Source organism: Etheostoma cragini, chromosome 22, assembly GCF_013103735.1.
Source record: "Etheostoma cragini isolate CJK2018 chromosome 22, CSU_Ecrag_1.0, whole genome shotgun sequence".
Lineage (NCBI taxonomy): Eukaryota > Metazoa > Chordata > Actinopteri > Perciformes > Percidae > Etheostoma > Etheostoma cragini.
The window spans coordinates 7,656,524-7,680,186 of NC_048428.1; the positions used below are offsets into that span (position 1 = coordinate 7,656,524).

Sequence of the window (23,663 nt, forward strand, 5' to 3'; positions counted from 1 at the left end):
GGTGTGCAGCTGAGGTTGGAACTCATTCAGCCCTGCCACTGCTTCCCAGCTGCCTGTCTGACTGATATGCAAGTGGCGGCGCCAGACCTTTTCCTCTGCTGAGGCTATAGGTTTGCTCGCCTTGATGGTGCTCAAGAATTTAGGGTTTCCCATTAATGTGCTGTTGGCCAAATTAGGGGTGGCTTCAGCACCCCCAAGCCCCTCCCTGGCACCAACTATGCACTATGATGGGTTAATCCAGTGTCTAACTTTTTTCAAGCCATGGAATTTCAAAGGAGCCTTTACCTTTTTCTAGTTAGATATTTCGTACACGTGCCTTTTAACCAGTTCTTCTACCTACCGCTGAGCTTTTGGGGATTAAATGGTTTTCTCAAGCGCACACCCACACTATAGGTGTTAAGGTAGAAAAGAGTTTTCTCTTTCATTTTAAACACACCAGCTGTTTTTTGTCATTTAAATCAGCCTTCCTTCTCTTCCGTATCTGATTTAGTTTCACCATCACTAGAATTTGATAATAATTTTAAAAAGATCGCTTTTGTTTGTGCTGCAGATTATCTATGCGTTAGCAAAGAGAAAACACAGCCAGATTTAGATCAGATAACAAAACCAAGGGGAACGATTTACAGCTTTTACCCTGGTGTTAATGATATATTGGTGCAAAAGCTGGCTCGAGCGCCTGATTCATTGCTATTAAATCTTTGGAACCTGCGGAAGTGCTTTTGGGGAACAGATCATAGGAGCCAACGTGTGTCTGTTTGTGTGTTGGTGTGTGTGACTGAGTCTAGCTGTGTATCCGGGTGCCATGTGGCACCGAGAAACTCAGCTTTGCTCTGCCAAGAGATAAGAACACAGGGTAAGCTGCTCGCTGCGCCAGCCTACTGGATTTCACCTCTGAATCGTCTTTGTTGGAAGTTGTAGGGCTGCTCTATTTCTGAAGTGACAATTCTTGCAGAGCGCCATATTGACTTTATATGCTGTACATGCTCAATATGAGAAGCTATTTGAAATAGATTATCAATGGCAAAGCACTTGAGAGAGAATAAAAAAAGCAGTTAAATCCTGTGTCGGCTGGAAACTGAAACGTTAAAGCATTGTTGTTGGAGGATGTAGTTCCACATGGTGATTAGAAATATTAGCATGTAATAGGCCGGTCTGATTGTTTTGATTACGGTAGCACTCTAATCTTAAGCACTTCATGTTATCATAGCACCACAAAGAGAATGTGAGATGCTATTTAATCCACTGTGTTATTGCAGATCAGAACACAGTCAACTACAGGGACACTGAAGTAAAGGTGTTAGACTGTTGTGCCGACTGGATGCGTGTCTTGCAGAAGATTCCTGCCAGTGAAACGTTGGCAGCAGTCAGCAAACAGGTCTGCAACAAGAGGGCAGAGCCTGCTGGGAGGTGTAGGCGGAGGCTGGCATATGGCTGACGCTGCTCACAGGCTTTTGCCTCACCAGTGCTTACCCTTGTTAGGCTGTCTCTTTAGCTTGTTTCAAGTGTGCAAAACTGAGATAATGCAGTCGGTTAGTTGTTGTCCCGCATCTTAGATTGTCGCAAAGTTGTTACAGTGTCATGCCAGCGTGTGTATGTGTGTGTGTGGGGGGGGGCAGAGAACAGTTTACTCTCACCGTCTGACTGTCCCGCTGTCATATTCCAGATGAAAGAAGATGATAAAAAATGTTAACACTCAACAGATTCGCCTTCAGTTATTACCGTGTGCATTAAGCATTAAGAAGCTGCAAGGGCTTTTTCTGCCCCGAGTGACACCTCACAGGCAGTTGTTGGGGCTTTGAGATGCCTAAAAGATATTACTTGCAGACATTACTCAGTGAATAAAAAGTGCTGTCAACTTTGATTGTCAGTTAATATTTTTTTAATTTACAATATTCCCATGAAAAGACACACAAGAACATCAGTCAAAGGTGACAGTGAAACCCAGTGCTCTCTGTAGTGAAGATGATACGACGGCTCTCAACACAGTTACATTTCATATAAATGTTTTGGTTCATGGCTGCTATACCTGTGTTGTCTTGGTAACATGCATTGTAAGAGTGAGATGACTAAATGGAAAATCCAACAACCATCTGCTAGACCTTGTGTTTCTTCCAGACTGCTGCCTGACCGCTGAGGATCAGTATCTGTGGTTGAAGAGGCGCATTGTGAGACCGCAAACAAATAGGCTTGTCACACTTTGGTTCATTGGCGCAGCTAATTATGCAATTGGTTTAACTCCCTCGCTCCAGTCCTGTTAAAAGCTCACTTAGTTCAGAGCCTTTCAGATGAATTGCTTGCTCTTTGAAATTTACAACAGATGATTTGAAAGGTGTCCTGTTGTGGTGTTTTGGGGAAGCACAGGCGTCTTGTGATCCTGCAACTTCTTGGTGGAAAGAATAATAACGAAGGTACATTTTAGCCATGTTACCCTTGCACTTTAATGTGTTGAGCTTAAAGCATGTACTCATAACAAACCTAAATGTTCCTCTCTTACCTTAATGGCTGAAGCAGTCACAGAAGATGTGAAAATTAAAACTTTGTTCAGCTACTGTACACTGAACCAGTGTTAACCTTTTGTTATTTAATTGCTTGTGTCTTGATTCTTGTTTTTATTTTTCGGTGCTGTTATAAGTTATACGTTATGAATATTCAGAACACAAACTTTTACATAAAGGACTGGTAGAAATAAAATATATGTTTGAGTGACAGCCACTAAACACTCTCCCTCCTCCCAAACCTTGTCTTTTCAAATCCCTCCTGGACACCGCCTGGCTGCCTCCAGCATAACAATTTAAATCCCACCTGACAATACCTCTTGTCACACTGACAGCTGTCATCAAGTCAGCCGTGTTCACTGTTTAGTTTGCTTTTCAAATTAGCAAGTGGATGTTCTCACAATGGTCTTTGTTTTTCCTCTTCTGAAAAAGGAAAACTACACCATCAGGGAATGCAACCAGGCATAGAGCGGGTTTTGTTCATTTGCTGCAGTTTGCTGCCTCAGTTATTGAAGTTTTTAGTGATTCAGTTTGAGTATGTCTGGTAGATACTCATGGTACATGGTACAACCTGCCTGCTGCAATGCCTGAATTTATCCCTTTCATTATAGAGACCATAAAGCTTTTAACGTCTTCCAAAAACACAACCCAGTGAGTTGACAGTGTAGTGCATAGTTAGAGAGTACAAAGTTCGCAGGGACAAAGCTTTATTTATGGCTTGTTGCTGTCAAACAACTTCATGAAAATGTCCAAACCCGACGGCAGAATTCAATTTGGGCAAAAAGCTTGAATTTAACAAGGTTGAATTAGAAGCCTTACTTTGAGTAAGACAGATGTAGTGTTGCAGTCCCCAACTTTAAAATGCAAAAAACTATAAAGTATTTGGAACCGAGTTGAGTTGTCATATCGGCATCTGTTCAGCATCAAAGTACTCGCAGGGAAGTGTCATATTCTCAGCTGCATGTAAAATTCCAAAACATTCATTACGTTAAATTACACCAGCATTATGGCAATGATTTAGGCTCATTGTCGGCCATAAAACACAGTGTAAGTGGAGCCTGTGGAGTAATCAGCTAATGTTCTCAAAGAAACAAACAATATTTAATCGACTGACAGAGTTGGAAGGTGTGCTAACCCGTAATCACTCACCCCCCCGATTACCCCCAGCTGGGCCTGCAGTGTTTGAGTTGTAACAGGAGCCATGACCTGTGTCTTTGTTTGTTCATGCCCACAGTGTAAAGGTTAACTGAATGTACAGTGTGTCACCTTGCTGGGGACGGTACAGTGCACGAGCCAAAGTGGGCATTTGGAAATGTGTTGGCTTGTTTGAAGCAGGCTGAGGTGAGAAGCAGACCTGCCTGAAATACTGAGATCCAGCCAGGCTGCTGATCACAGCCTTCCTCTTCACCTCGTTGTGAGATCCTGCTGTGTGGAGATTCAGGTTGAGGTAAACAAACCCCGATATCTCAGTACCACTCCTGTCCAACTTTCTCTTTCTTTTGTTGTTGTTTGGTTACAGTTTTATATTTTTATTCAAATACAGCCTTTCTTTCAGCTGAGAGAGTTTTAGCAAAGTAGCAGTGCTTGGTAGCCATTAGTATATGCAGAGTCACACATGCATTTTCAACTGTCACACTACTCAATATCATACAACTCCGTAGCTCCCCTCTCAGTCTCTTCTTTGCTTTTTCTCACCGTTTATTGTTTTTCTCTGCTCCACATCTGAATTCCTCCCAAGCAGAACCATACAACCTTGTGTTACCTGGCTGAACAACACCCCACCTCTTGGTGAAAGCTACCGTAAGCCTTGGGAATCCATTCAGGTCATGTCTTTGACCTGTTTCTGCACAGCGAGGAAAATTGGAAAAGGAAAGTAAGAAAGCAGTAACGAAGGCACTAATTATCTTTTGTCAATCAAGGCATTTAACAGCACCTTTGGTTCAGTCTACCTATAATGGTATGTAATGCTACGGTATATGCCGACGATTTAACACTCTAGAGAGACTTTCCTGGTCCATTCGTTATAGGCCGAATGTCCGTGACATGACTACCGTTCTGTATTTGTGTTCATGTGTCACATACAAAGTGCAATATAGCTGTTTACAATGGACGTCAAGGCCTTGCCACTAAATTGAAGATGTACGATTCCCCAACTGTACATAGTAGCCTTTATTCCTCCCACGTTAAGGGCTTGGCTGCATTTCAAGCCATTCAAGTTGTTCAACAGAGCTCAGGTCCAAGGTTTATGCACCATGTACCTCCACCCCAAACATTGTCATCCTTTTTTCAAGAAAGCTTCAGAAAAACACCATAGTATCTTACCAAATGCCCCCTCGCTTGAAATGGCAAAACTCAGCCCAACAACTGTTCCATTTGCAAAGTTTTTTTGATTACTGTTTGTTCAATCTGCTTTTAGAACATCTTCAACCAATGGAATGCAGTTTAGCCAACTTTAATGGTTGGATGTGAACAAAATACAAAATTACACATTAGAAACATTTGTTCAGACTCAGAGCATCACAGAATTCATGGTTAGAGAAGACAACGTTGACCGTAATACTAGAATATTACTGTGACACTTACAGTATGGCAATAGAACCGAGCCTGCCATACCATAAACTACCATACTACCATAAATTGAGATTTCAATTATGTTAAATTTATACACAACATCACAGCCTGTTTTTGGGGGCCTATTGATATTTAGGAGGTTCATTAAGTCAGAGAGATTGGCTGTCATATTCCCATTAAGAAGTTAAAACTGGGAGGAGGTTTGGCAAAGCTGTTCTTTCTCGTTGCCAACAGTCTCTCTCCAAGGGTTTCAGTCTGAGCATGTGTAGAGTCAGTGAAACAAGACTGCTTTCGCTGTGTGTCTGTGCATGCAGCCTCATCTGCTCTAGCATTCATTTGTGGATTATTGGAGTGATGATATTTCTAGTGGAAAAATGGCAGCCCCCAAAAAGTTTTTTGAATTGTCAATGAATGGCAATGTTACTTTTTGTGTCATATTTTGCTTAAAGACAAGAATCATTCAATAATCCATGTTTGCTTTTGCTGTCCTAATACCTGAGAACCTAGGGAAAAATATATGACAATGCTATGTTGACCTCAAGTCAGAACGTATGGGCTTTCTAATTGCTGAAAGCAAACCTGTGTTCCGTGGGCAAAGGACCTAGCCCTATTTAATTGATACAACAGCATATTAGTGCTCTTGGCTTTAAATAAGATATTCAACCGTCCCCACTCTGTATACTCTTCTGGGCTTTCCACCAGATTTTGTAACCTGGCTGCAGGTATCTGTTCCCATTCAGTCATGTGAGTTAGCTCGGACACTGATGTTGGGAAATGATTGTATTATACCAGGGATCAACAAATGGCGGAATGCGGTCCGAGAGCCTTTTGACTGGACCCGTCACCGATTTCTGATAAATTAATGAGAACAAAATAAGAATCTTGATACATTCGCTAAACAGACACATTTAAATGTGGGTATCTTGTTTTGGTGCGGCCTCCAGTGGACTCCAGCATACTGGTAGGTTAGTGTTTGCCTTTGTTCATCTTGGGCTAAGTGGATGGGCTCGGTTTGCCAATAGAAACATTGATGCATTGCGTTCTTCCTCCTTTATTTATTAAAGCAGTTTTTTTCTAGTGTGTTTCATGACCATCCTTTGCACATTAACACACTGCCAGACTACAAACTGTAGCTCTGCTCTCATTCACTGTGATCACTCTCATCAACATGTATTTATCAACCACATCAGAAACGGGACACCCAGGGTTGGGCATCAAGAAACGATTCCTACTTGGAATCGTTTTAAACATTACAATTCCAGTAGAATCTGGGTTTTTTTGGAATTGTTTGGAATCGTTTGGAGGATTTGGTTTCAAATCTGATCATGGGTTCCAAATTTAATATGCGCAAGTTTTTAATCCATAGAGGCCAGGCGCTTGTTGTGTTGCAGCCCTGGAGCACAGTAAGCAGTGCTCTAGTGTGGCTTTATTTGATGTAGAAAAGCCTGGTAAAACTGCAACTCAGCATTGAAGCAAAAAGAAAATGTTTCTTTTATTTGTTAAATAAGCATGTGACCCATTTCCACTCCACCCCTCAGAGAATCGGAATCAAGAATCGATAAGAACCGGAATCGAAAGAAAGAATTGCAATTGGAATCAGAATCGTTAAAATCCGAACAATGCCCAACCCTAGTGACATCTGTGCATGTCAGTCAAGTTCTTCTAAACCAAACTCAGAAAGCCATTTTTTATGGACCTCACACAGCCACACAGATATTTTACAAATCCTGGCAGTAGTCTGATAACGCCACCGAGATTAGATCTATAAGGAAGACTGAATTACAGCCAGCCCTCTTTTCTGCCGATACTGTTGAGTCAGAGAAAAGGTTGAAGTTTGATACTCCACATTGATATGCATTAACTCTAGCTTCAGTGATTCCTTATTTACGTTGAGGTTGAGTGGTATTGACATTGTAGATCCCTGTTGCATCATAAAAAGCTGCTGCTATTTGCTCTCCATTCTGATAATGTATCTTGTTTGTCAATGGTGTGTTAGCGTTTTACTCAAAACATACAAAAACCTGTTTAACCAACCACTAAGCTGTGTTTACTTTTTTATGCATCATTTGAACCCGGAATGTTTCCCTTTGGCATCCCTTTTCCATGCCACCGCTTCCCTTCCAGCCGCCTCTCCCTCTCCAGTATCAAAACTAGGCCAGCTGAACAGGGTAGGCACAGAACAGTTTGCCAGTGTAGTTGAAATGAGAGATAGAGGCTGAAGTCAAACAGACGCTGGCAAGGCAGAGCACCGTCGCCGATTCCCCGGGTTGCATCCGAGAGCTGTCGAGGCGTTAGCTTCCTTCCATGTTTATCGTGGTGACAGAGCATTTGTAAGACCTCCGCCTATGGCTTCCATGTATCTTTCACGTCAGATGAGATCAACTTTCAGAAGGGATGGGTGAAAGAAGAAGCGGTAGAGGGGGAGGCGGGGAGAGGCACGTAAGAGAGAAATCTTTTTCTGCTTTGCGAGAAGTGGTTTGAGACGGTGCCGGGGCTGGGAACCATGGCGCTGCACCCTAGTTTCCCTTTGCATTGTTATTGTTGTCAGTCACAGGCAAGGGGTGCGTGGACTGGGGTGATACAGAATTGCAGGAAACCAAGGGTGAGAAAGAAGGGGGAAAGCATGTTGAGTGGTGAAAGAGTGATCTGGGAATTGAACAACCTTGGTGTTCATACACTATACTGAAAGAAAACCAACAGATTGGTAACTGTGATGGTACGTGGTTTAAAAGATATGGAGTCACATTCATCAAAGCATGTGTAGAACAAGTTGGATGTGTGCATTTGGAGTGCCCATACGGACAGGTACGTTTGTGTCTACCAAACATGTGCACATACAACTGAACAATGAGATGAACATTGATAAATCTCACCGGTTCTGCATCCATCTGCCCATGCACGTACTGGCTCATTTACAATAATTATTGACTCTGCAGGGTTGTAAGTACAACTTCATGGCTGAATTGCAAATGTGTTCGTATATAGCTCTTGGTGCCACATTGTATATATAGGAATCTGATGTCTAGAGACCAAGACATATGATACCTTTAAGAAAATGCTCCTCTTAAAAGTCTTAGAATTTCAAGTGGAAGGTGAAATCTCACCGTGGTTCACAAATTTCACATATTTCTGTAGGAGTTCATAACTAGTCAAGTACCAAAATAGAACATGGGAACCTGCAGTCAGCACTGTTCTCTTTCATTTTACAAACCTCCTCTACAGAAACCTACTTCTAACACCTCAACAACAAGGAAAGGTAGATATTACTTTATTTTTGGTCCCATACTGCACACTGTACTGTGTGTAGCACACATTTGCAGTTACTGTATGCTTATAAAAAGCTGGAAAAAAGGGATGATAGTACATTCCCAGGACATGTACAGTATCTTTAAAAGGAGAGGATCCTTAATGTTTTTTTTTTTTAATTTCTTTTATAAATAGTAAAAAGCCAAGTAATGTTTGTCACAGTGTTTCTCCGAGGTTACCAACTCTAATAAATGACACTTGGTTTGGTTCTAGTGTCTGTGACGACATTAGACGTGTCTGAACTCGACCAATCCGCTCTAGTTAGTGGGACTCTCCTCTTGTATGGCCAACCAGCTGAGCAGCAGCTCATTAGAAGCTGCTTACATGAAACAACAAAATGGACTCTTATGTTTTTTAGCCATGTTAAAATTACACAGCATGCGTTATGTGAATTAATCCAAATACATTATTTGGATGTGAACGGATGATGCGCTATAAACACATGCCAATAGCATCCTTTTCAACCGATTGACACGAAGCGGTTTGACATTCAAGGCAAATTGTGTCAGAGTCAGAACTTATTCAAATCAAAACACACAGACACATGTCAGACACACACACATACATACACACACACACACACACACGCACTTTTGTATAAGGGGTGTTTTGTTAACACATACATAACACACCTTGTACAGATATGATGAATTCATTTGATAAAAGCCATTCTTTAAATGAAAAAACATTACATAAACCTGCCACATGAAGGTACATGAAGTACAGTCGCCATACTTCCTGTGCGAGGCACAATAAGAACATTAAAGATTACATAACATTCATGTGATTTCTTCCTTTACAATGGTTTTACATTTCTCTAGTCCCATGAGAGTAAACAAAGAAGTTCTCTGTCCACCATTGGTACATATGACTTTATTTCATCTGTTTCAATCTTATCTGTTGACTTCTTAATGAGCACAGCCACAGATCCCAAGATCAACCACTGCATCTAGTCCCTCTTAAAAGGGCATTGCAGCCTGAAACCTGTGTGCTTCTGGTGTGTTTGGTGCCAGATATGTACACACACATTTCTACAGACCACCCCATGTCACACACTCACATAAACACACACACGCACACGCACGCACAGACACACACACACACACACACACACACACACACACACACAGACAGAGACAAACCCACAAACACACACACACACACACACACACACACACACAACTCTGTGTGGTCTCATTAGTTTGAATCTCTTAGTTTAATTAATCACTAACCGAGTGCTTAATTCATCTGTAATTTCAGCAGAGTTGAGTTGATTAGTGTAGTATTCCCCTCTGGCCTTAAAGTTTGATTTCCGTACTTCTTTTTACCCCCCACACACCTACCCCTCACTTTACTCTCATCTTTTATAATGGTGGCTCATCAAGAGCCCAGAGACAATCAGCTGGTGGAGCACCCTTGACTCCCTTGAGGATTGTGATTATGATGGCGCCGGATGCTTGAAGTTATTGCCATGGAATCAAGTGCATCCACTTTTGTTTCAATGTTGCTGTGTGTGAGCTAAAAGAGTCTTTCTGTAGTTTCTATTTTATAGACTGCTGCCTCATTGGGACTGCACCAAGCTTCCAGAGAGTCAATGCATCAAATGTCTCTTGCTTTGGTGCACAGTTGCTGCTGGTATTGACAAGTTTTTTAACTCAGTTTTATTGATGTATGATGAGAACTACATACAGTATTTCAGAATTATTCACAGGATTTTTGATGGCTGCCTTCATAGTGACTGTTCCTGACAATTTTCTAAAGAAAGAATATGTGATTTATTATCACTTTGATACTTCTTTTTTTTAAATCACTTGGCAAAAGTTAGATGCGGTGACTGAAATGGGGCCCAATTATGTTCTGTTGTAACAACTGCTGATAACCTGGGTTATTAATCTATGTTAATGTCAAGTCAGAGAAAACAAACTCTCAAAAGAGTCAATTCTGGTGCAAGTTTAGGAGTTTCATTCATATTTGTAAATATACTAAGCTGCCAAGTCGTCTCTGTGTGTGTGTGTGTGTGTGTGTGTGTGTGTGTGTGTGTGTGTGTGTGTGTGTGTGTGTGTGTGTGCCCATTTTGCCTGTCAGTGTGTTTGAGTGTCATGATCCTGAGAGAAAAGAGAGGAAAAGACCCGACCACTTTTTCCCAGGAGTCATCTGCCAATCATTTCTTCAGATTTTGTGGCAAAAAAAATGGAGGGGAGGGAAAGAGACAGAGAAAGAAGAATAAAGGGGGAAAAGAAGAAAGTCTCCCTGTAGAATGACTAAATAGACCTTCAGTGATCTGACAGAGAGGCCTGGAGCTGAATCTCAACTACCTCTGCAGTTAAATATCCACACTGGGACTGCTAAGCCTTACCACACTATTGATTTTAATCATCTTTCAAAAGCTCTGACTTTAAAATAAAGTCAGATTTTATTGGAATAAAGAAATGCTGTGAATCTGGAAGATGACCAATTGGATAGCTCCCCCACCTCATCCTGCACCCTTTGAGATGATTATAAGGTGCTAAATTTAACCCCTGCTCTGGCTGCTGCTGACCAAGTCACAGAAGCGCTCATTAACGGGAATATATTCTTCATGTTCTCACAGCGCTCTGTAGAGCCACTAATGAGGGTTAAAGCTCGATGACAGGAGCTTAATAGAAAAGGCATCACTAAGAGTGAAATGTGATGGCACTTCTATGACTGTAAGAGTATTCCATGAAAAAAAAGCTGTGTAATGGGATCTCTGCGTCTCTGCTTATTTTTGAATGACAGCAGGCCAAGTCACAAGCTATTTCTCCTGGTAACATTCATGTTGATCAGTACATCATCATCTGTTTCCCGATGCTTCCGAATCGGAACCTAAATACTGGGGCATTCCTCTTAAGCTATACCTTTAGTCCCAAACCGACTTATATACACTTGAAAAAACAAGGCACCAACCTTACATCTACACAGGAAGTGTAGTGGAGCAGCACGTTAGCTGAGCAGCAGCTGTTGGGGCTGGGACGATATGATGTTGTCCCGATTGAATTCTTACACGGGTGTCGATTTGATTAGGATTGCTATTTTAATTCATTGCAATTCTAGAAGTATTGCATTTAATGGTAATGACAATTCCGATTTTTTTTCCTTCTTCAACAAGAACTTTCTAAGAATAATGCACATCACATGTCAGTCAGTCTGACATTTAAATCATCTGTAAAGAAGTAATTTATTTCTATTTTCTGCATTTTCTCCTATAATGTAATAGTATGATGCAGTTGCCGTCCAAGCTGCTGTATAAACAGAAAATATTAAGGTCAATCATTTGTTTAAAAAAAAAAATTGATTCTAGGGAAAATAATCGATTCTAAAAATTGTGGCAAAATAAAATCACCATACGCACGATTTCCAATTTGTTTTGCCACCCCAAGCAGCTTCAGTCCTCTGGCATTGTAACACGCTAACATTTGCTAATTGGAACTAAACACAAAGTACAGCTGAGCTGATAGGAATGCTTTTAGTTTTTAGTTTTTTATAGACTTTTTATGTAGAGCACTTTTTCTACAAGTTTGTAGTTTGCACTTGTTCATAAACCAAAGTGTTAGACAACTTATCATTTTGAGCTAATGGTGACCCTAGATGAAACATTGAGTGATCACCAAGTTATTCTGAGGAAGACATGAATGGGTTGCTTGACAATTCATTCAATACTTGAAGAGACATATCACTTAAATCCACAACCCTTATTCCTCAAACTTGCCTTGGAAGAAAAGTTGGTGGATCACCAAAGTCATTAAGATTCCTCCGATGTTTCAGTCTGGAGCAAAGTAATGGACAGACTGACCGACACATCAATAGAGCCACTGCTAAAGTGAGTAAAACATATTGCTCTAGCTAAAACTTACCTGGATAAATAAAGCTTAAATCTATAGCAATGACTGACAGATTGTTGTTTTTTTGGTCAAGGCAATGAATAATTGGCAATAGATGTTCTTTGAAACATTAGTGATCCAGTCATACCGCATGTTGGAACGTCAAATGACAAAAACATTGGACCTATTAAGGCTTAGGCATGGTTACAGTAGTCCCACACTTTGCCATACCATTTACAGCTCAAATATCCCTTTGTGTTGTATAACTTCCCTGACATAAGGACAGCAAATGATCCGGCACTAATTTGAGAGGTAGCCATATTGTTGCAGTTTATTTCCATGGGGAAGAAGCCAGGTCAGCTCCTTGCGCTGGGGTTTGCCTCTGAGCTTAGTCAAGGTGACAGTGATCCATGTTGCTCTGGAGGGCAACTAAACAGGATATGTAGCGTTATTATACCATTAAAAATACCCGTAAATGAAAGGATGTTGAGAGGAATGCTGGTGGGGGATGGAGTGGTAGTGAAAATGTAATATAGCCTTTAATTCGTGTCAACTCCTGAGGGATTTCTCTGCTAAAAGAAGAGGGGTGATCTTGGCTACAGACCAGTTTTGTTTTCAAGTCTTAATGTATAGAGCAAAATCCTTCATGTTATCTGACTGGACAGTTTGATTGAGAGATGTAGCATTGCAGCAGCCAGCAGATCGATTATGCCCTGGTGTATTGGCTCACTGTAGAAATGTCATCTTAATAAACGATGAATGAAATGGGGGGAAATAACAGTGATCCTTTCCTGGTACAAAAAGTGGTACTTTTTGTCTTTCCACTCTTTTGCGACCAGAATTCGGTGGAATACTCTCCCATTACACCTTATTACCTGGAGAAATCAACAAACCTTTTCATGCTTGACAAAAAGCTGGATATTGTCACAACAAAACTATACACATTTATGAATTTGAGTGTGTGTTTGTGTGTGTAGGGAGGGGTTGGGATTTTGATTGCATAGCTTTGTTGTGAAGGGGTGTGGGTACTGGTTTTAGGATTTGGGAGCGATTGAGCACAAAATAATTTTATTGATGCAACTTTGCAAATGTGTTTTATTGTAAAGTCGGTGTAAATGTGTTTGCAAAATTGTATATGCTGATGTTCTTGCATTGAATATTTTCCGTTTTTCCTACCTGCCCATGGAATACAGGCAGAAAATAGCAATTCTGCTACAGCCTGGTACAATGCAACGCTAATGTTCTATACAAGGTTACACAAGGTTAATGTTTAGTTGTGCATTATCCCTGTTTAAATACAATTACATTACATTACAACTGGGGATTCTTTAAATATCTGTTACAGATAATTCATTGTTGTTAGCTATGGATCTTCTGTATTAAGACACCATTGTCCAAATCAGTGCTTCCTAACCAAGGGCACTACCCAGGGGTTCCTCCTTATGTTTCCTGGGAGTGGAAGATTTATAGCATAGCTTGACTAATTTGGAGAAAAATGTAGACATGATAAGTCAGCTGTAACAACTGACCACTACAAGTTAGAGTTGTAAAAGAAAGAAATAGAGTAAAGAAATGCACCCAGAGCTGATGGATATATTTGTTGAAATAGATAGTTAAATGTAATGGACACATAGTTGAAGGAGATACAGAAGCTAGGAAATACGGCTTTAACATTCGAAATAGTTAACTGAAAGGAATAGGCAAATTAGTTAAAATAGCTACAAAGACATGGATAAACAGTGGAAACAGCTAGTGCCAGTAGTAGTTACCACTTTTCACAAATATTGTACTTCAATTTAAATAAATATCTAATATTTACATTGTAAGGTACTGTACTGTACACAGTTCAGAGACATATGTAAATGTGGAGACATTTCATTCAAATTTTAATTCTTTTTACATTTAGATCATGAGGTATTTCCACCCACAACACAACTTATATCACCCCTAAAGAAAACAGTATGTTCGCGTAGATAAGGATCCAGTGAAGAGTATACTTTGTGGTGCATGAATAAGTTTGATCAACCTTGAGTTAACTGTGCCAAAGTACTGTGCTGTTCTGTTAACTTGTAAAGGTAACAGTCCGTGTAGAAGGTATACTTCCAGCCATCAAACAACCCCCATCTGTAGCTCTTGATGTACTTGCTGTAGCTCTCATATATATACTATCTCTTAAGCAGGGGATATCGTCTTGACCTCCCAACCGTCTCACAGTGGCACCCGGTGGGGCTCGCAATGCCGTATAAAAGATAATGGAATATAAAATTGTTTTTATATCCTTTAATGGGGAGAGGCTCCTTGCTGAAGGCTTTCTCCACCATTGTTTTAAGGCACATGAATCTTCTAAATCGCCACCACTGATCGCAATGAATGCAACACAAAGACATTTACACATCGTCTCGTCTCATAACTTTGGCTCAGTTGACTGGACGACCCGCAATGTGGTGCTTAAGGTGGTTGAACGGTGCAGCAAGTTGCCTGAGATCACTATTGAATTTCCCCCGCTGGTGCCACAAAACAGTAAATTTCATTTGTTGGATACTTTGAGCTGTCGGCTTGCGGTCCACTTGAAGCTGCTGACGGTCGGAGCAGCACCAATACTCTTCTTGTGTGGGTGTGCAACAAATGTCATGCTGAGAAAAACTTTGTTCGTTTGTAACTTCCTCATTCATCAAATTAGTTACTATTGTTTTGTCTAGCCAACAGTCCAATTATTCCATTCACGATGATGTGGAAAAGATAAAAAATAACCAGTCCTCACATTTGGGATAACGTTTGACAAATGATGTCAAACCAAATCGTTGTCAGTTTTCTACCGTCTAATCATAAAATTCAGAACTACTGTATGCATTAATGTAAAAGATGAGGATCACTAATCAACATTGCGCCCTAATGTAAAGATGAGTGTGTAAGAGTGTGTGTTCAGAGGCTGTAATGCCTAAATCAGCGTTTAATCTTCATTTAGCTCATCATAAATATCCATGTATATTCTGAGATTTGACACTTAACTGTAAAAATTAACTAGTTTTGTCTAAAAGCTGTATCAAAATCTATGCTAAAACCATGCCTGAGACAGTTGGCAAGCTGAATCTAGGGTGTGTGTGTGTGTGTGTGTGTGTGTGTGTGTGCGTGTGGTTTCAGGTCCCCTGTTGCCTTGTTGACCATGGTCCAGGCCAGCCGACCTCTGGCTGACCCTGAGCCATTTGAAAATATGATTGTAATCCTTGTGAGGATTTGGCCTGGGTGTCTATTACCAATGTAATCTGTCACACTGGCATCCAATATTCATTCCACGTCCAGGTTAAGCCCCTCTTTCTGTCTGCACCACCCATCACCATGTGTGTTAGAGAGGGAGTGAGAGAGAGAGGGAGAGAGAGGGAATCCAGTAAAGGTGTTGGCACGACTGGAAAGAGAGAGAGGTTTTGAAATTGAGAGAGCACTGCTTCAATCAAGCCCCTGGGTTGGGGTGAAGAAATCTATTGTGGAACACAAGGTCTCATTAATGCAGCAGGGATAGCTTTAACCCCGCGCCCCGTCTTCCACACACACACACACACACACCCACAGACACATAAACACACACCAACCTTGCTGAGGGAAGAGAGGTAAGGATATAGAAGATATTTGGATAGATGTGAGGAAGAAGATTATGCATGTCTGGGGAGAAGGTGGGAGAAAATCTATGTTGTTGATGAAATGAAATGTTCACACACGTTGTACGAAGTTGAAGTAGAAGTATATGTTACAGAAATATAGACATTAGAGATGCATTAGCTTATCCTGTGAATTCCCTTTTGTGGACTTTTTGGACCTTTTTACTCCTATATAAGTTAATATTGGTAAATTGATTTTTTAATTGTTTTATTTTAATGATGGTAAATTCTGGGTAGCCCTTTATGACACCGCTGACCTGTCCAGGGTGGAGTGGGAATCATGGCTGGATGGATGGAGGGATGGATGGATGGGTAGAGGGCTGGATGGATTGATGAATGTAATGATGGAGAGATGGATGGAGGGAGGGATGGAGGGATGAGGGATGGATGGCTGGAGAGATGGATTGAGGGATGGATAGTTTATTTTACAGTAAACAAATATGATTTAGGAATAATACAGTATCTTTTCTTACTTATCCAGCATTGTTTTTGGACATTTGTCTTAGGAAGTCTATCAGAAAAAATACATGTATTCTACTGTGAGGAACTAGAAATATAAAGTAATGGAAACACAGGAAGGGAGACTTTTTGTGCTTGTACTCTCTCCCCGTTATGTGCCACAAAGCATTATTCCTTTAGTGAGAGAGTCTCCTTTAAATGAACGTCGTAATGATTTATGGACATCCAACTGCAGCACATGGTCTTTAATCTAAATGTCTTTTTAAACTCTGTGGCAATTTCGAAAGATTCTCCTCACAAGACAATTTAATCTTTAAAGATAGCCGTTGATGCAAAGCAAAGGATAAGAGTGGGAGTGTGATTGGGATTTATTTCTTATTTCTTTGTTTCTTACCAAAACCTGCAAAGGCTGGAGCATTTGGTGAGGAAGCATTTTGTTGCTCTCATTAGTAGTTCCTGGTATTGATATGTGTTGAGAGAAAAACTCCTCCGATCACTCTCCATCTGTCTTTGTCTCTCTCCTGTGCTGCAATAACAGCAAAGACAGGATTGCATGTGGGTGTTGTTGGCTGAATAGATGATTGCCCGCCTGCATTGTGTGGATCAAAATTGCATCTGAAAAAAAAACAAAATATAATATTTAATTTCTTAAAATATCTTAGATAAGAAGGAACAGTGTAAGTGGCAGACCAGCCACATTTTGTCTAGTGCCATTCATACTGATTTCATGGAAGATGTGTGGTCAAAACACATTCTCCTAACAATAGCCGGTGCTTAAAGCTGACATGCTTGACAGTTGAATCCATGTTGTAAATGACAATATCGATGTCAGTATCATAAATTGTGTACAATATGGGATTGAGGTTGCATCTACAAGGCAGGAAACATCTTATTTTACATAACTATATTGTAAAATATCCACAAAACTGTTATTATTGAGCATGTTAGTGTGGTTATGACATTGCATGTAGTATTATTCTAATTCTGATGGGTGCAGAAGCTCATTTAGTCAAACTCCTTTTGTAAGAGGCATTAAAGCTTAAAGTGTGATCTTCACGGCAGTCACATGCATTTTGGCAACACTGTTCAAAAGAGTTATTTATTACAGTACAAATATTGCACACACAATGTCAATCCGTTAGAAATTATATAATTGTACTCCTTTAAAAGAAAAAAACGTTTTTAAATCATAAAACAAGATAAAATCACGCTTAGGGTGATCTATTTTTCTCAGGCCCACTGATTACTTTTGAAATTAAATTCATTAGTGCAAGAAATAAAGAAGAACAACAAGAAAAAGAGATGAGGGAAAGGTAGAAGGAAGAAAAGATGGAGGGTGGGATCAATTTGCCATGTGGGTTAGTCCAAGACATCTGTCACACAAACGGGTTTGTTTGATTGGTGGGAGCCCATTTATCTAGATGGCTTGTCGGCAGTTAGTAAATTTATATTCCCCCAGGTCCCATCCTCCATCAGCGGTCATGGCGTGTCCGGGCCAAGACTGTCCTGCCACCATGGTCATATCTTATTTTAAAACTAGACACGATCAAACTTATCTGCTCTACTTTTCCTTTGTGCATAATTTACCCCTATCTGCTCTTCATGGATCCCAACTGTGACCCCCCATCTGATTGTTGGTGCAAATACAGTAACTGATGATGAACATTCTCCCATCCCCCCTTGTCAGAACAACTTTTTAGATGGAGTGTTGTTCTGTTTTTTTGTTTTTTTTTTTGGTTAGTTAATGTTAAATCATATAAGATGAAACACCTCTTGTCATCTGTATAGAGCCGTTATGAGAAAACACATGAATGGGGAGGAAAGAATCAGTGCAGCATGAAAAGTACAGTAGTTCAAGTTAAGTAATGAATCATATAAATGTGAGAAATTGCATAAAAGTAAGAAGTGTTTCTCAGTGGACAAGTTCAGGAGCCTTGTCTTATTTCATTCTTATGGATAACAAACTAAGGTATAGCAGAGCAGCATGTTTAAATTACTAATTTGTTCAATAAACTGGAGCCGTTACGGATGCACAATGAAAGATGTCAAACTGAAATGTGCAGCCAGAATAGTGCATCGATTTACAAATGTTAAAGTTAAGTTGTTTCAGACAGATGATATGAGGGTAAATTATTCCATCAACATGTCTCAAAGCGTTGGTTGGCAAAGCAAGGCTAACTTCCCTGTAGCTTCAACTCTACAAATGTTGCTGGTCTGTGGAGTGCAGCTGAATGGATTTAGTCTAATTTATTTGTTCTCTACATTGCTGCATTGTGGATTTTTATTCCTCTAGTCGGCTTGCAAAAATTAGCCTGAACAGTTTGACAATAATGGTGACAACACCAAAGGAGTTTAGAGTTCCTGGTGAACTCCACCAACAACCACGTACACACACATACACACACATACACACACACACACACACACACACACACACACACACTCGCTCTCTGACTCTATCCCACTGCATCACAATGCTAATAATCGGATTAAGCCGCTGTGTTTTGGGTGGGTTGACACCATCTCTATTAGCACCAATTTAGCGTGACTGCTCCAGCATCCTGAGCGCTGGCTTTATCTGCGATGGCTGTCCCCCATCCTGACCACTTACCATTACACTGGGATTAATAGAAACATCTTTTGTAATTACAGAAATGCTGCGTTGCCATGTCAGGTGCTGTCAATTATTTTAATGTGTGCCAAACCATTAATTGGCCGACAGAGCCCTCAGCGGTGCCCTACAGTAAAACATAGATATCTGGCATCGATTTTCACGAGGCAGTACTCAGCATTTTATATCCTTTCTCTTCTGACCGGTGAGGTAATTGATCGTCATAAAGGCAGTATTTTGTCTTTAGGGGAGAGTGGAGTAGACAGTATTGAAAGGTTTTTAACCTGTGTATTTGGGGGAGCGCTGGACGGCTGGCCAGGGTTGCCAGATGCTACACGCAGCAGATTTTCAGCTGCTCGGCCACAGGGATCAATAGGGATACATCTTCTTCTGATTACAGAGATGTGCTGGTGAGGATGGCAGTTTGTGTGTGTGTGTGTGTGTGTGTGTGTGTGTGTGTGTGTTACAGTAATTTCTGTTCAGTGGATCTGCCTGATTTAGACGTAAAGGAACATAAAGGTTGACCATGATATAACAGCAGCACCTTGTGTGGTGTTCACTTGCTTTTAATCTCCAAACCAAAGGTAGACGCTACAGCTCGACTTAGTGTTCAAGGATTTTTATTTTCGATACTATAAAGGTCCCATATTATGCTTATTTTCTGGGTCAAGCTTGTAAATCTACAAGAACATGTTAACATGCTTTTAAGTTCAAAAACACTCTTTAAATACTGTCTCACTTTTTCCAATAGGGGAACTTTTATAATAATAATAGTTCTGTACTTGCACTTAAAGAGCAACTTGCTTACTTGCTTAATGTAAAAATACTGAATAATGTACTGTATACTACTGTATAATTGAAAACATGTTCTAAAGGCAGAGATTTCATTAAAATATAAAGGTTTTTAAATATCTTGAATAGGATTTCAAGCATATAAGGGCATCATTTTGCAATGCATATGAGTAAAAGTACTTATTTTGTGGTTTGGTTTGTATTCAACTGTAGAAATAGAGTATAATTAACAGTAATGGGGGCAAAAGAAACATGTTCTTCTCTCTTCTCTCAAGTCTACACCTGTGCTTCTAGCACAGCACTTCACCATCAGTGAACAGTTTTAGGTCTCCCTCGATGAATGCACATTTCCAACAAACCAAAGCCCCACAGTCAGCCATCCTGCATGCCAAGTGTGTTTTTAGAGTTCATGCACGCCCCCTAAGCTGGCATAACTGTCGCATATGAGTTATTACACATCTGTCTGTAGATACACGTCGCACCAGATGCTGTAGTTAATGGCACCCCTAACCTCCAACCATGAGATGGTACACTAAAACCCAAGTGGAATTTTCCACTGTGAGTCTGCCTCCTTCCTACTCTGTGTCTTCCAGCCAACGCTGTCCAGTACTGGTAGAAGCCTGTAGGGGACAGCGGTCCAGACCTGATATTTATGGGGCCCTTTAACAGTCAGAAGGCCTGATAGAGGCCTGTTTTATTGTAACCTCGCCTTGAAAGACTAGGAAAAAATTGCAAAGCTTATTAGACAAATGGAGCTGTTTCTCCGTCGCACTTACTCGATCTCTGTCGCTCCATTAGACTGTCTTACATCAGAGGCCTTCTCCTCTCTCGCTTTCCTCACTGCATCGCCACACTCACACTTACTCCACACACACACTCACACACACACACTCACACACACGGGAAGACATCTTCCACCTAATCAAGTAGTGGATTTTCTTGTCCTGATAAATTGGAGCTTGTAGCCCTTGAAAGGTCCTCTTTTAGAAGTGCCTCCACCCCCTGACAGCTAGATGGAGCCCCCAGGGAGCAAGGACAGAACATCGCCTTGTAATGATTTGTGGTAAATCGGACAAATGTTTTTGGAAAGAACTCTTTTAAGCAAGAAATGTGCTGAATTTAAAACCACCAAAAGTCGAATTCGGACACGAGGGATACAAATAATGTATTAACCCTTTATGAATGAAGGTATGTTGAATAGGTTTTGGTGAAGTCAGTTGCACAACCTGTTTTTAAGTGTGAATGAGTCAAGTTGGTAAAAAATAAATAATGTACAAGAGCAACCCAAGAACACTTGTCAAATAAGAGCTAATGAGCTCAATTACTGAAAATTAAAGAGTGTTGCTTTATTCAGTGCTATTCATTTTATCAAATCAGTCTACGAGTGAATGTGTGTTCTTCTGGGCCACTTGACACATAAGGCACACTATTCTTGTGATTCCAACATTGGTAAGAAGGAAGAAACAGACATCTTAATTTCAGTACTGGGAAGGATGTGACATTTGTAGTAACATGATGTGACAATGCAACAGAGAGGAAGCAAATGCGCTGTAATGACAAGAGTCAACAGAGATGTTGGCAGACTCTTAAAAGATAAATGTGCAACATAAAGCTCTGTGGCTTCAAATATGCATCTACAAAAGCTCACTACATCCAATGGAGAATATGTATGCAGGTGATAGCCTCATTGTTATTCAGCTTACGGCTTTACAAATCCCTAAATGTTTCTCCTAATGACATGGTGGGGCATGAGAGATGCAATGCCATGCCTACATTGAGTTCTATTCATAAGAAACTCTGAAGGACCTCATTTGTTATTTCACTCTAAGAAGACTTACAACCTTTCCTTACTTTGTCTTCCTCCCTCTCTGGTTTGTTTCCTCTGCTTTCACTCTCTATGTAGGAGAACCCCTATATGTGTAATAATGAATGTGACGCCACCACAGAGGAACTCGCCCACCCTCCGGAGCTTATGTTTGACATCGAGGGCCGTAACCCCACAACCTTCTGGCAGTCCACGTCTTGGAAGAAATACCCGAAGGCCCTCCTGGTCAACATCACGCTATCTTGGAACAAGACCATTGAGCTGACCGACGACATTGTCCTTACCTTTGAGTCTGGCCGGCCCGAGCAGATGGTCCTGGAAAAGTCGTTGGATTATGGACGGACCTGGCAACCCTACCAGTTCTATGCCACTGACTGCCTAGACGCCTTCACAATGGAGTCCAAGACGGTGCAGGATCTGACTCAGCATACCCTGCTGGACATCATCTGCACTGAGGACTACTCACGAGGTTATGTGTGGAAGTATGATAAAACAGTGCGCTTTGAGATCAAGGACCGCTTTGCGCTTTTTGCTGGGCCCCGGCTCCACAACATGGCTTCACTCTATGGCCAACTGGACACTACCAAGAACCTGCGGGACTTCTTCACCATCACAGACCTGAGAATCCGTCTGCTCCGGCCCGCTACAGGAGCTACCACGGTGGACGAGAATAACCTGTCCAGATACTTCTATGCCATTTCTGACATCAAAGTCCAGGGCAGGTAAGACCTAATTTACATCCATCAACTTAAGCAGGATCTATAGGGGTCCAGTAAGACATTTTTGCTCTGGCGTGCCCTATCCGGTTAACTCAGCAATGGGTCGACTAATTCTCTGAAGAATCACGTTTAGGACTACCTCAGTGGTTTTTTGCTGGTTTTATTGCAGTGACAGTACAGCTACCCAATAGTGAAGAATTATGCGTTTACTGTTCTCTACCATTCTTTCCAATTAAGCAGCGGATCCATAATTATGTGCAGAGTTCACCAGTTGTCAGCATGTCTTAATTAACCAAGCTGCTTACGGCTTGCTGAAGCACTCTATTTTGGACGCAAAATTCACTCAGCTGTCTATTAGCCTGTGGAAGACATTGGAGGTAGCATTTCAGACGTCAGTTCACTGCACGTTGTAATTAGTGTTTGATTTACAGAATCAGTAGAGGGTCATATAACATAAAAACAAGATGGCTTAATACTGTCAGAGGACAAAACCTTCCCCCGCTTCTTGACGTTACCACAAAAGTCACTGGGCCATAAACCTAAAAGGATCTGTTTTACACTATGTGGTTTTTCATTAGAACACATGTGAATATGGTTGATGGGGTGATGGAATGAAGATTTAATTACTCTTGTTTTGCTTTTCACACATGAGAAGCTTGCAGTACAGCAGCGCAGCAGCGCAGAACGTGTTCGACAACTTGAGGTTGAGAAGATGACTGCAAATAGAAAAGTCAGTGGTGTTCAGTGCTCTGTCACAGCAAAAATCAGTTGCTCTAACTGATGTGGTTGTTTTTTCTCAGCTGAGTGGAAGGATTAGCATCAAGCAGAAATTTAAAGACCTCAGTTGTTGTTGTTCTCATGCTACACTGATTATAGTCGTACTGTAATAATATGTTTGCTGCTGTGACATTATTTACATGATTATTTTCAAAAATCCCTTTGAGCTATTTAATGAATCTCTCATTTGTTGATATTCTTAATGGGCCATTCAAATGGAGTACAGCCATACTACACATGGCTCTAATGCTCTGTAAATGGGCAGGTACCCTTGAGCACAAAGGCCTACGATAATGAATGCCTCGCTCAGAAATTGAATTTTTGACTTGTCACATGATTGAGAAGGTCATTCAGCAAAAATAACTGGAGGGAATTTACTAACACAAAAGAGTTGGACGGGGCATCTATTCAACACTCGCTGAAATGAAGGGGGCTGTCAAAGGCGCAGATTATTTATTCTACTAACTAATCATGACCAAACTAATACATCCCTTTGGGGCTGTCGATGTGAGCAATGGCTGTGCGCCACCACCGGGCCGCTGTCGTTTACCAGCCCGCTGCTTTTGGAGTGACGCTCGGCTGAGAAATGTTCCCCACTGTTTACCAAAGGTAACAC

At 40.9% G+C, this 23,663-nt stretch overlaps 1 protein-coding gene across 13 annotated transcripts in view; it reads left to right on the forward strand.

Moving 5' to 3' along the window:
* The window catches only part of ntng1a (netrin g1a), a 118,762-nt gene that overhangs the window by 28,832 nt on the left and 66,267 nt on the right, over positions 1–23,663 (forward strand). For all 13 annotated transcript variants that reach the window (XM_034861831.1, XM_034861836.1, XM_034861843.1 and 10 more), the window contains exon 3: positions 21,630–22,273. In XM_034861831.1, the coding sequence (XP_034717722.1) occupies positions 21,630–22,273 (644 nt within the window). The remainder of the gene's footprint in view (positions 1–21,629; positions 22,274–23,663) is intronic.